The sequence below is a fragment of the Saccopteryx leptura genome, chromosome 6 (assembly GCF_036850995.1).
Source record: "Saccopteryx leptura isolate mSacLep1 chromosome 6, mSacLep1_pri_phased_curated, whole genome shotgun sequence".
Classification (NCBI taxonomy): domain Eukaryota; kingdom Metazoa; phylum Chordata; class Mammalia; order Chiroptera; family Emballonuridae; genus Saccopteryx; species Saccopteryx leptura.
Genome location: NC_089508.1, coordinates 32,335,304 through 32,348,845, shown reverse-complemented (window position 1 = coordinate 32,348,845; position 13,542 = coordinate 32,335,304). Strand labels below are relative to the sequence as shown.

At 52.6% G+C, this 13,542-nt stretch overlaps 1 protein-coding gene across 3 annotated transcripts in view; it reads right to left on the bottom strand.

The window, feature by feature from the left end:
• Window positions 1-13,079, bottom strand: part of ACTN1 (actinin alpha 1) — a 108,552-nt gene extending 95,473 nt beyond the window's left edge. For 2 of the 3 annotated variants that reach the window (XM_066388065.1, XM_066388063.1), the window contains exon 1: window positions 12,651-13,078. In XM_066388065.1, the coding sequence (XP_066244162.1) occupies window positions 12,651-12,755 (105 nt within the window). In that variant the 5' untranslated portion in view covers window positions 12,756-13,078. Of the gene's footprint in view, window positions 1-12,650 lie in introns of all 3 variants that reach the window. The other variant, XM_066388066.1, reaches the window with a different exon arrangement.
• Window positions 13,080-13,542: the final 463 nt, after the last annotated feature.

The window sequence follows — 13,542 nt, the reverse complement described above, 5'->3', positions numbered from 1 at the left end:
ATCCCGAGCCACAAGGTGGGCCTAAAAGGTCTTGACCTGAAGCAGCAGCTTCCTTGGAAAGGGACTGGGGGCAGGTCCACCAACCCGGCCCCCCTGGGCCCCACTGCCCATGCCCAGAGGCCCCTCTAAAGGGGTTCCAGCCAGGCCCACTGAACTGAGACCCCAGTGTGGCATTCCTTAATTGTTTAAAAGCTGATTATATACAATAAACCTCTAAATTTACTAGTGCTTAAGGAAAAAAAAAAGTGCTTTCATTGGGCTAAAGTTTGGGAAATTATCCGAATTTCTAAAGAGAAGCCTCAGGGCTTCATGCAAGTCTCGATGGCTCTACATAGTCACAGCCCTGGGACGCAGGGCAGGAAACCAGGGGTCTGGCCCTTCTTCCCCTGCTCCGGGAAGGCAGGATTCATGAGCCGCCACCTCCAGCTCCCAGGGCCAAGTCTGCAAAAGCACTTTGCGTTCCTGGAAAGAAAGGTCTTTCCGAAATATCGGGAACTCCACTGGCGAGGGCCATTATAAAGGATGTCTGCAGTGTCTGAAGGGGAGTCACGACTCTGCCAGCCAAAGTCAAGGCCAAAAACAACAGAGGGGCTTCTTAGAGCAACACACACACCCACACTTACTCACAGGACCAGACAGCCCCAGAGGTCAGAATCGGAGGTCAAGACAGTGGGGCCCTGGCAGAAGCTGCTGCCCTCCCCCCACGCCCCACGCCCCAGGCCCCCACCCAGGGGACGGTAGGGATCCTGTTTCCTGGTGTTAGGACTTAGAATTAAAAGCCCCACTTCTCTCTTCATCCCCAAACCACAAGCTGTTCCATGTGGACATTTCCACGTGGGGACAGGAGGAGAAAAGGCAGAGTCTGACTGTAGCAAGCCCCCTACCACCCACAGGCAAGGCTTGCTGCCTCTTTTCCCAGATGGGAAGCCAAGATCCATTAGGAGACCTGCCTGCAGGAGGCCACCCACCTCGCCATTCCCTCCCCTGGTGTCATCTCACCTACAGATGATTTGAAAATAGAGCTGAGCACCACTCCATTCTACGCCCATCAGTTATCATCAGCTTTACAGAAGGCTTTTAAAAAATAAATCTTCGGGCTCATAAAAATGCTCCCCTGCAAGCCTTGGCCCCATCTCCACGCACAGGCCTGTGCCCACCCGCTGAACAGCCCCCATGACACCCACCACCCCAAAACTGGAACAGCAAGGTCGAGAGGAGGCAGCTTGTGTGCAAGACTCCCTTCCCCCAAGGATCGCGCTCTGCTATGCCCTCAGCTGACCCCCCGGGGCCTTGGATTTACACCCTGGGCGGCAAAGGTTCAGAACTAGAGTGGGTCAGGAAGGGCATGGTCTTCTCTCTGGCCTTTCCGCAAAGTTTAAAGCCCAAAAACTGCTTAACCCCACCTAAGCCCCCATGCTCCCCCGCACTAACTTTCTTAACAGTCTCGAGGCTTAAACAAGAACCTTTAACTTTGGGTTTCATGTGCACAGGCTTTTAGAATCAAAATAAACACTGAGCCTCCGCTACCAGGTTCAAAGCCTGTTCAGTTCCTCTGCTGATTAAACAAAGGGACCAACAGCAACAGGTAACACAGAAGAAATCAAAGTAGCAGAGGACAGGGACATGATTGACTGAATCTTAAAGCAGAGAAGCCAGTCACAAAAGCAGGGTCAGAGCTACAGAGGCCACTGGGGACATGTGGGGCCCTCCGGGTTTAGGAGACCTGAGTCTATTCCTGACAGTCACTCTTCCTACTGAAAGTGTGAAGAAATACAACTACATAGAATTCCCCACTACCTTTGCAACCAGAAAAAGGAACTTCAGAAAGGCCCACGCCTGCCCGACTGGTGGTGGCACAGTGGATAGAGCATCCACCTGGGACCCTGAGGTCCCAGGTTCGAAATCCCAGAGTCACTAGCTTAAGCACAGGCTCATCCAGCTCGAGTGTGTATTCATCAAAATGATCCCATGGTGACTGGCTTGAGCAAGGGGTTACTGGCTCAGCTTGAGCCCCTCAGTCAAAACACATATGGAAAGCAGTCAATGAACAACTAAAGCGATACAGCTCCGAGTTCATGCTTCTCATCTCTCTCCCTAAAAAAATAGAAAGACCCATGCTCAGCTCTTTAACCTCACAGACACTCCAGTCAAAGACCTGGATACCAAACCAACTCGATCCCATTCAGGCTGTGAAGGAGCCCTGGTACAGTCACTGAATCTTCGGAGCCTCACTTGGCCGGTCTATGAAATGGGGATAGGACCTCACAAGCTGGCTCATCACGATTAACAGAAAAAACATGTGCCAGCATAAATGTCAAAAATCATGAGTACTTGATTATACAGCATCTTGAGTCGTTACTTTTTATTTCATTTATATAAGCCTTATCTCTCAATCAAAACAAAAACTTCAGAATAGCAAAGGCTGTGTCTGTACTTCTAGTTGAGAGACGAGTTCCGAGGCCAGTCTGTCTGGGTTCATTCGGCACCTGGCTTACTAGCTGGTCCACCCTGGAGAGTCACTTAACCTCTCTGGGCCTCAATTTCTTTGTCTACAACAAGGAAAATAACAGTACCTGCCTCAAAGGGTTGCTGACCAGATTGAAGAAATCCAAACCATGCAGCCTTCAATCAGTGTGAACTATTAGTCTTTTTACTTATTTTGGGAAGCAAGATGTTTTCAATAAATACTGGTTGGCAGGCTGGCTGTTATAAAACAGATAACTCTCCTTTCCAAGCCTTCCTTCTCTCATCTCCTCTTCCCTTCCCAGAACATGGACAGTATTGACAATATCTCCCAGATCTTGGACTTAGGAAATGCTTTAAATCAAAACAAAAGGCTTCCTTTAAGGACCAAAGGCACCAGCACCTTCATCCCCAGCCCATTCTCGCTGTGCAGCCGTGAGCCTGTCATTTTATATCTCTGAGCTCAGGAGCTTCGTCTTTCAAGTGTGATCATCCCACATGCCTTACAAGACTGCTGAGAATGTTAAATGTGGCTGCTGACAGAACACGGTTAACACACAGCCATGTGCAGCAAGAAGGGTTTCTCTGTCCTCCACCCGCCGACACCGTGAGTTACAGCCCTGGAGAGGACCCTACCACCTCTCAGTGAAAAGCAGATCCCAGCCCACTGGCATACTGTAGCCAAGGACCAAGTAGGCGGTTTCCAGGGTAACAGCATCCACTATATCTACTCCCCATTTCCATCCCTGACTGTTTTTTATTCTCCCCCCACCTCTGTAGTGGGCTAAGTCACCTTTTCCCACGATTGCTAAGCAACACAAGAGTGGTACAGCAGCCTCCTGGGGGAGGACCTTGGCCCCCCTCCCTCTCCCTCCCCATGTCTCGGGCCCTGAGGAAAGCTGCCCCACTCGGATCCCACCCTGTTAACCCTGGGGATGGTAGAAGTTGAGAAGCAATCCCAGGCCAACAGGGATTACAGACACAGATCCTGTGGAGAATGAGCAAGGCTAGCCCCTCCTCCCCGACCCCAGCCTTCTGCTGGCCTGTGTTTATCTGTCATCCATTCTTCAGCAGTTTCCAAGAAGAGGGTCACATCGCGCTTTTTATGAAACCTGCCCTCTTGATTATTCTCCAATTCTAGTGTCTCCCACTCCCTCACCATGAACCCAGAACCCTGACCTTACACAGGGAGGGGGGAGGGGAGACACACAAATGAGAGAAGTACACAGAGGGCAGAGAGAGCAGAAACTCCTGTGCGGTGCTCACCTCCCAGAGGCGGGAAGACAGGCCACTGTCATTTTCTTCTTTATATTACATAGCGTTTTCTGAGGGCTTTTTGAGACATTATTATATCATAAAAGTCACCCATTTAAAGCATACAAATTCAGTGGTTTTTAGATAAGTCACATAGTTGCCAACCATCACCACTAATTCCAGAATGTTTTCGTCACTTGGTTTTGTTCTGCGTGTTTACCTTTGGTTAAATGCTCCTAAATACAAGAGTATCTCTTTTGCAAACAGCCGAGCAAAGTGGTGAGGGGCCACTTTGAGTGGAGAGCCACACGGCCTGGACACAGATCCCGCCTGCACCTCTTGCTGGCTATGAGATCTCAGAAAAGTAATAATGGCTGCTCTGAGCCAGTTGTGTCATCCGTGAAATGGGGTAACAGTAGTAACCACCTCACAGGATTCCATGTGTTAATGCACATAGAGTCCTCAGGACATACCTAATGCTTAGCACACACTCAAAAGTGTGAGAAGCTATGATTATTATGAGAAAAAAGATTTTTAATTTAAAAAAAATTTCAGTCCTGCTCCTAGCCCTGGTCTGGGAAGACAACCCTGCCCAGGCTACAGGGGACCGCCATAGTTTCGGCTCACTTGTCTAGAAGGGGCTGGAGTTGGACTGGGGCCTTGTCATACCCCCTCATCCCTCTGCAACCAGTGCTGCCACTTGGGGTGGCTGAATGGGGCGCACAGAGGGATAGGTCAGGGTCGTGGCTTTGCCTATGCATTACTACACCAGACTCATGGTCCCACACACTGAAACCCTGCCAGGTAATCCATAGCCAGGACGTAACGGGGGAGAGCAGGTGAGACAGGACAGAGAGCACCTGACCAGCCCTCCTACCTGGGACTTGATGCTCAGCCTGAGAACCAGTGAGACAATCTGGCCATGTGCTAAGAGGAAGGTGGGCTTCCAGTGTGGCTCTGAGCCCTGGCTGCTGGGTCTCCAGCTCTGGCCACTCCCAAGCTCCCTGCCACCGTCAGGGCCAGGTGTAGACCATTCATATTTAGCAGGATGCTGGTGCCTAGGATGAAACATGAATCCGACTGGGGTGACCTAGTCTGACCAGGACTAAGGAATCAGGATAAAGGAGTTTCCTCTGGTTGGCACTAGGACTGCTCTAGTGTCCTTGATGAGTAGCCCAGCTCACGAACCTTTCCATGGACAAGACCACACTCAAGAGGGAATAACAGCAGGGCAGTGGAGAAAGCACCTTCATATCAAAGTCCCTCAGCCCAACACCAGGTCCCAGGAAAGCCTTGGGTGATTGGTTACATGTTGGGGAAGCTCGTGTGGCATTAACTGGCTGGGGTGATGCCAACAACACCTGCACAGGTGCAGGGCTCCATCCAGGGCCCCACCTGTGAGCTGTGCAAACAGCCTGGCCTCTCAGAAAGGTGAGAGGTCAGCTCTGGGAGAAACAAGAATGGGAAAGAAGGACAACGAGTGAGAACAATAGGAGGGCCATACCCCAGCCTGCAGGCCCTGCAAGGAAGACACCCAGGTGCCCCTGTCCTGCCCTCCCAGTCTTCTCTCCTCTCCCCATCTTTACACACACACACACACACACACACACACACACACACACACACACAGACTGGCTGCCCGGGAAAGAGCAACGAGAAAGCTTCCCAGCAGAAACTCAATCTTGCCTATCCTTGGAGGTGAAGCTCCAGCGTCACCAGCCCTTCACCGTCTCCACCGCCACAGGCCGCCTGGCCCCCACGTTGCAGTGACCGTGGCACTTGTCTTGGCCACGATTCTGGCCATTACTAAGGCTGGAGTAATTTTATGTCGTTCCGCTTACCTCTCTACCTAAACCATGATTTCTATGACCTCCCATGGGTAGAACATCTGATAACTAAGAGGGGTTCAATCAACATTCACTGATCAACTCTACTGTCAACATTCTTTTTGTTGTTGTTTAATTGATTTTAGTGAGAGAGGAAAGGAGAGAGAGAGCAAAACATCAATTTGTGGTTCCACTTGCTTATGCATTCTTCAGTTGCTTCTTTTGCGTACCCTGACGGGGGAATCAAACCCTGGCATATCTGGACGATGCTCTAAACAGCTGAGCTACCCGGCCATGGCCAACTAACATTCTTACACTATTAAGGAACTAAAGGGTGGAAAAACAAACACACTACCAGCTCTTCCCTAGAGACACACAGTAGCTGGTCTGTGACGAGGTCATGCCTGAGGCCCGTGCTGCCCCACCCTGGCTCCAGACACACAGGAGGCACCAGGTCATGTGTGACAGTACTCAAGCCAAGTTTACAGTTTGTGGCCTCAAGGCAGGTGCCCAGCCCCAGACCTTCCTAGAGAAGAAGGAAAGAGGGGGCCCGAAACCCAACCACAAACCCCAAACTACAGGATGTTCATTGGTTTGACCTCCTCACACTCACAGCTCAAGGCTCCCTCCCACCCCCTCCCCACTGGGAACAGCCTCCAGCTTCTGAAGAATCAGAAGCAAGACCTCAGGAAATGAGTTTCCTCTTTTTCTATTTGAAAAGGCTGGGCCTAACCTGTGGTGGTACAGTGGATAAAGCATTTACCTCAAATGCTGAGGTCGCTGGTTCAAAACCCTGGGCTTGCCCAGTCAAGGCACATGCAAGAAGCAACTATGAGCTGATGTTTTCCACTCCTCTCCCTTGCCTTTCTCTCTCTCTCTCTCTCCTCTCTCTCCTCTCTCTAAAATCAATAAATAAAATCTTGAAAAGAAAAGGCCAGTGAGCCCGAGCCAGGTAGGTCAATTGGTTAGAGCACCATCCAAATACACACAAGGTTGCAGGATCTATCCCCAGTCAGAGCACATACAAAAAAATCAACCAATAAATGCATAAACAAGTGAAACAAATCAATATTCTCCTCTCTCCCTCTCTCTCTCTCTCAAATCAATAAATAAAAATTTAAAAAGCAAAGGCTGGTGACTGTGGCCCCTGCAGGAGCCTGCTAGCTTCTTACTCCTACAAGCTCATCTCCAGCGACCCAACAGCCCTGAAAGGTCCCATCATTCCTCAAAACTGGAAAGTCTGGCTCTCCGCGCACTCCAGGCCTCCTCACACCTGTCTCAGGGCGGCCCAGAGGGCAGCCCGCAGCAGCGCCTGGTCTGGGCCAGCTGGCTCCACTCCCCGTTCTCCAGGCCCCCGGCCTTCTCTCCTCCAGGCTCTGTCAATCACTTCACAACCAGTGGGACACCTGTTCTCAGCTCACCACATGGGACAAGCTTTGGAGAGGAAGCAGCTGCAATGGGGGCGGGGGTGCCCAGCTATTTAACAGTAGGGCCTGAAGACACCCCCAGGTCGGAGGAAATTCCTATTGAGGTCATTTTGCCTGTCCTATAACAAGTTGACAAGCACTTTAACATGTATGTCTTCCTCCTATGTATCTAGGAAGTAGGGAAAGGCTGAAAGGATTTTTACACCATTCTATAGGTGAAGGAATCGAGAAACCAGAGAGGTCAAGCAAGTGACACGGGATGAGCCAGAGCTGAGTTCAGGGCCAGAGGTCAAGGACAACACAACTCCCACACATTCCTAGGCAACCCTGGCTCTTTCTATGATAGCTTTATATACTACACCGACCTCAAAGCATATTGGGTAAAGGCCACAGAAACTCTGGTTCCTCAACACTGTTGAGCACTTACTGAGCATTGGCTATCTGCTAGGTGCTATGCTAATTCCTTATGGACATTACTGTGTTTACTCCACTCAACTATGTCAGACAGGACTGATAATTATCTCCACTTCCCCACTGACATCATTAGGCACACAGCAGATCCGTGACTCACCCAAGATCACACAGCTAGTCAGTGGGAAGGCTGAGATTTGAACCCGATGTGCCCAGAGAACGTCTATCTGCAGACCCTGGAGCCAGATACAGCCCCAGGATGGGGTGGCTTATCTGGAATGTAAAGCATTTCATCCCCTTCTCCACCCCCCAGCCCGGAGGTAAGAGCCATGCAGGACACCACTTATCCAATTATTCAGCGTTATTTCTTTATCACCTGTAACACGCGTGGGCTAGGCACTAGGGATTCAGCAGAGAACAGGACAGGCTGGGTCCCTGCCCTCACAGACTCTGGTAAGGGGTGAAGCACGCAAGAGTCAGGATAGAATAGAGAGGGGTACAAGGGTGGGCACTACAGCCAACACTCTCTCTGTCAGGTTTTATTTCTGCCAGGCATCACTCTGGCTTCAGGCGTCCTAATCTTCAAGGCAGGCATAGCTTCTCCCCAGCTCTGCAGTCCTCCACATTGAACGGTGGCCTTGGTTAGTTTCTGTGACCATCGTGTAGTCCAGGAGCAAGTGTAAACAAGGCGGCCTCTCTTCTTGAGACCTGGCTTGACACCCTGGCTCCACGTGGGCGCAGATTCAGGATCCGAGCCTATTCACAACCATGTTCTTAGAACTGCCAGGGCACAATATCCATTCGCTCAACAAATACTAAGCTCCTACATGTTTTAAAAAAAACAAAACCAGGGCTGGCACCTGTGGAAATACAGTTAAACCAGAGCCTCCAGGAGTAAAGAAGGAAGAGAGAATAAAATTAAACAGCAGAAGCTACCGTCTTACATATCTTCTCCCATCAACCTGAGGCAAAGGGGTCTGAGCTCCCTTTTCATCAAGAAGGAATTGGGAGGCTGACAAAGGGTAAGTGACTCACCCAAAATCAAAAGCCTGAAAGTGTAAAGTCAGGATGCTACTCAAGAGACTGTGCTCTCTCCCGCCTGCCTGCCACATACACATACACGTAAGGGCCTGGGCAAGATCCAGGGGGACTATGGTCAACTCAAAAAGATGGGCATTCAGACTACCCGCCCCTAGGAACGATGGCTTCGGAGCTGAGCCTCGGAGGTCAGGAAAACTGTGAGAGCCAGTAAACTCTAATCCACTCTGCATCTTGTGTCGGAAGCTAGGGAGTCCAGCCTGGTGAACTCTGCACTGAAGCAGCCTCTAAAGAAGGGACAAGCCACGGCCCACCTGCCACAGGTTCTTGAGTCACACCGTCTGGCTGCGCAGACCTCTATCTGCACCTGCATCGGGCCTCACCTTTCCTAGAGGAATGCATTCCTTCCACGTCATTTTATCCAGTCCCCGTAAGAGACGTACTGGGCTAGCAGGGCAGGAATGCAGCCTCTTTACAGCAGAGAAAACAGAATGGAAGTGCCAGACACCTCATCTGTCTTGTTCAGCCCTCTATCCACAACACCTTGAACCATCCAGGGTACAGAGCTGGTGTTCCAAAAGGATTTGTTGAATGAGTTAATAAAAGTTCAGAGAAGTGAAATGACTCGCCCAAAGTCTTACAAATAGTTGTGGTTAAAAATAGGGCCTTTTGCCTCCTACCCAGGGGTCACTGTATTCCACTGCACTGTGCCCTCCCCTCCCCCACTCACTCTCCTCCTTCCATTTGAAAGGGTCAGCCTCTGTCCACTTGTCAGCTTTGGTACCACTCAATGCTTGCTTCCCAGGGTCAGCATGGAGGGTACCAAAAGCAACAATTACTTTGTCTGATTCTCCACATGCAGTACCACTTCTTTATACCCCGCTAAGAACTAGGTGAAATTGCCTGACCAGGCGGTGGCGCAGTGGATAGAGCGTTGGACTGGGATGTGGAAGACCAGGTTCGAGACCTCGAGGTCATCAGCTTGAGCATGGGCTCATCTGGTTTGAGCAAAGCTCACCAGCTTGAGCCCCAGGTTGCTGGTTCGAGCAAGGGGTCACTCAGTCTGCTATAGCCCCCCTCCCTGGGTCAAGGCACATATGAGAAAACAATCAATGAACAACTAAGGTGCCACAACGAAGAACTGATGCTTCTCATCTCTCTCCCTTCCTGTCTGTCTGTCCCTCTGTCTGATTCTGTCACCAAAAAAAAAGAACTTGGTGAAATCAACAGACAAAGAAACCAAGGTGCATGCAAGGAAACATAGAGAACTCATAGCAGAAAAAAACTCTGGAACCAGATTTTCCAAGTTGGGCCTAGAGTTTGTGGTATCCCACCACTCCCTCCCATCAATCCATGAAAGCAGGTTATTGGTTCCCCTTGGTCCAGAGAACCTGGCAGAATCTGATGCCAGGCCCAGCTTTCCTGCCTTCCTCACCAACAAGAGACAAGTAAGGGGAAGCTGCTTGCCCTAAACATGGCTGCATCCCAGCCCCACCATGCACCAGCCCGGGATTCTGGGCTGGTTAATGTTGCCCTCTGCCTCCGATTTCCTCATCCCCATGTGTGCCTCACAGTGCTGTTGGGATTAACAACTAGAACAATAGCCTGGCCAGGCAGTGGCGCAGTGGATAGAGGATCGGACTGGGACACAGAAGACCCAGGTTCAAAACCCTGAGGTCACTGGCTTGAGCGCAGGCTCATCCAGCTTGAGCCTGGGGTCACTGGCTTGAGCGTGGGATCACAGACATGACTCCATGGTTGCTGGCTTGAGCCTAAGGTTGCTGGGTTGAGCAAGTGGTCACTAGCTCTGCTGGAGCCCCAGTCAAGGCACATATGAGAAAGCAATCAATTAACAACTAAGGAGCCAAAACAAATAATTGATGCTTCTCATCTCTCTCCCTTCCTGTCTGTTCCTCTGTCTGTCTCTGTCACACACACACACAAAAATCTAGAACAATATACGTAAGATTAGAACAATGCCAGGCACACATCAGCTAATGCCAGCTCCTGAAACTATTGAGTTTGCCTAGTAGATTATCAAATTTCCCAGATGACCCTGTTCCCACCTGGCTGCCCAGAAACCTGATACACACCCAGGCCAGTTTTATGAATATATGTGTGTATGTATACATACACACTTATATAGATATATGTTACATATATACGTGTGTGTATATACATAAACAAGACTATGATTTTTCTTCCCAACTATATTTAATACATTCCTTCATTCATTCATTTAATAATATTGCATATTATTGTGCAGGCCCCCTGCTCAGACAAGAGCTTGTGTTTCCCAGGAACTTAGTCCTCCCAAAGTCCTTAAAAGGACCTAATTCCTAATTCCTGGGCAGTCCTGTAACTCCTCAACCCTCCCAGGCACACAGTAGGTACTCAGTAAACAAGGATTTCCTTCTCTTCCACTCCCCATGGAAGACCCCAAAGCATCTACCAGCCTAATTACATTGATCTCATCCAATTTAAAATCTATCCTCAAGAAGGCTTCATGCTGCAATTTAAACGGAGCCCCTCTGCCTGGCTCCCACAGGAACTTCTCCTTTACCCACTCAATTCTCTGCTCCACTCACCGCCCAGTTGTCCCAGGAAATAAGCGGGTAAGTGAGGGGCTGTCACAGCTCTCCCCCAGCTCTCCCAAAGGGGGAAGACAGGAAGAGAAGGGATGTTAAGTAATGCCGCATTTCAAAGAAGTTAGCTCAAAGCGGGGAGGAGGGGACCTTCTGATGTCGCATAGGGCTGAGCGCAGCAGAAGCCAGCCTGGGTCTCAGGTCGCCTGACTTTGAGGAAGCCCTTTGTGCGTGTGTTTTAAATTACCTCTGCTTGTCTGATGAAGTGAGTAAAAGGGCTTAGGATTCCTGAGTGAGCTAATACAGGATGCCTTTGGCTAAAAAAAAAAAAAAAAACTTCAGTCGGCTCCCTAAACTCCCCCCCCTTTTAAGTTTAAAAAAGGGAATGAATGTTACCATTTTTGGACATGAGCGTTCTCCCTCAAGCCCAGCCCTAACCACACTATCCAGAGGGACGCGCCATCCTGTCCCCCCCCCCCCCCATTCCCAGATCAGTGGAGGGGCGGGGGAGGGGTTAGGGGTGGGGCGAGCAGGGATGAAACAAGGAGGGACCGGATGGGAGCCGGCAGCGGGGGAGGAGAGAGGGGTGTTCAGGGTACGTGGCCGCCTAGGGCAAGAGCTCACCGCGCAGGCAGGAAGCAAAGGCAGTGTTGGGGCGCCCTGCCCCACCCAAAGAGTGGTTTCTGACCTCTTCCTGCCACTGGCCACTAACTGTGCCGGAGTCCCACCGCCAGCGGCAAGCGAAGCCCCAGTGGCGGAGTGCGCACCTGGTACATAAGAGCCTGGGACGGGGATCCGTAGCTAAGCATGGATCCCCAGTAACTGACCTTAAAATATCCACGGAAACAATCCCCTGCCCTGAAGCCCCTCAACTCAAATCAATTTGCCCAAATTTGCCTTCTCCCCGGAATGAGCAGGGGTCGGAGAATCAGGACGCAGACTCAAGCCCACCTCCGCTTACAACTACCAACCTACTGAGTTTAGCCATAAAACGGTTTGCCGTCCGGCTCCGCCCCCACAGGGCCCGCCGCGGGGCTGGCATATACCCCCAGCTTTTCTCGGCCCCATCACCACTATAGCAGGTCCACCTCCAGCCCGCCCCCGAGGCGGCTTCCGATCCCTCCCGTGCCCTCTTTCCCTTCGGTCTGCGGGCGGGGACCGGGAGGCGAATAGTCCTGTGCAGCTTGCCCCCTCCAGGTGCCCAGCCCAGGGCAGCCCAGGAAGCGCGCTGCCACCGCACGCCATATGGAGAGGCGGCCAGGGGGCGGGGAGAAGGGAAAATCGATCCGGAGCAGCAGTCACCGAGCTCGGGGATCAGCCCCAGCCTCCCGAGCACCGCCCCCACACCCTGCCCACGCGAGGAAGGTGCCTCGGCAGGTGGGTGACCTGGATCACCAGCCCCAAGGCGACCTGCCTACCGGCAGCCCAACTTCCCCGTGTTTAAGCTGGGCATTCGCGGGCTCTGGAGCAGGAGGGCTCCCCTTCCGCCCCGTGCTTGTAACCCTACACCCCACCTAGCAGCGGCCGCGCATCCCCCGCCCCCGCTCGTGCGCGCCAGGAACCGGTTCCCAGCCCTGAGCCGCTAGCCCCGCGGGCGGAACGGGACCGGGGGCGGGGGGTTGCGGCGGGCTGGGGCGCCTGCTGACCTTTCTCTGCTGCTTCTCCCAGGCCGGGTCCAGTAGCAGGTCTCGATCCCAGTCCTCTTCGGGCTGCATGTAGTCGTTGGTTTGTTGGGAATCATAATGGTCCATGATGGTGCGCGCGTGCGAGGGGCTGGATTTCTTCCTCCACCTTCTCTCCGAGCGGCGGCGGTGGTTGCTGCTTCTGCTGCTGCTGCCCCGGCGTGGAGAAGGAGTCGGGCCGGGCTGGACTGAGCGAGGCTGAGCTGGCGGGGCCGGTCTAGCTCCCCTGCGCCCGGTTCCGCCGCGGCGCTGATAGCGAAGGTTGCTGCTGGCGGCGGCGGCGGCGGCAGCGGCTGGAGCTCGCAGACTGCCTGCCTCAGGGTCAGCGCTCGGACTTAATCTCCACGCACACTGAGCGGGGCGGACACACTCGCGCTGCGGGAGCTAGGCAGGCGGGGGCGGGGGAACGGGGCAGAGCCCTCCCTAGGTTCTCCATTGGCCAGGCCGAGTTGCCCAAACTTCCCCCCATCGCCTCTCATTGGGAATTCCTGGCATCCGTCAGCCGGGCCACAGCGCATATAGGTGGACTGGGCGGCCTCTTCCCGGCGTGCACGCCCCCGCCCACTCCCCGGGTCCCCACTCCCCCGCGGCTCATGTGACACCAGCTTAAGCTGAACGGGACCGAAGCCGGAGGGAACCTCACTGAGCTCAGGGACCGAGCGGCTGAGTGCTCCCGAGCCCCAGGAGCCTCCGGGGATTGGACACACTCCTGCCCGCAGCAAGGCCCCGAACTCGGACGCGCCCGCGTTATTGCGTTCCCACGCGCGCTACCAACGCAAGTGGCCAGGGTTTGGAGAAGGGCTGCGAGGAAACCCGAGACACATTTCATTTTCTCTTTTCCGAGCGTTTGGAGAGG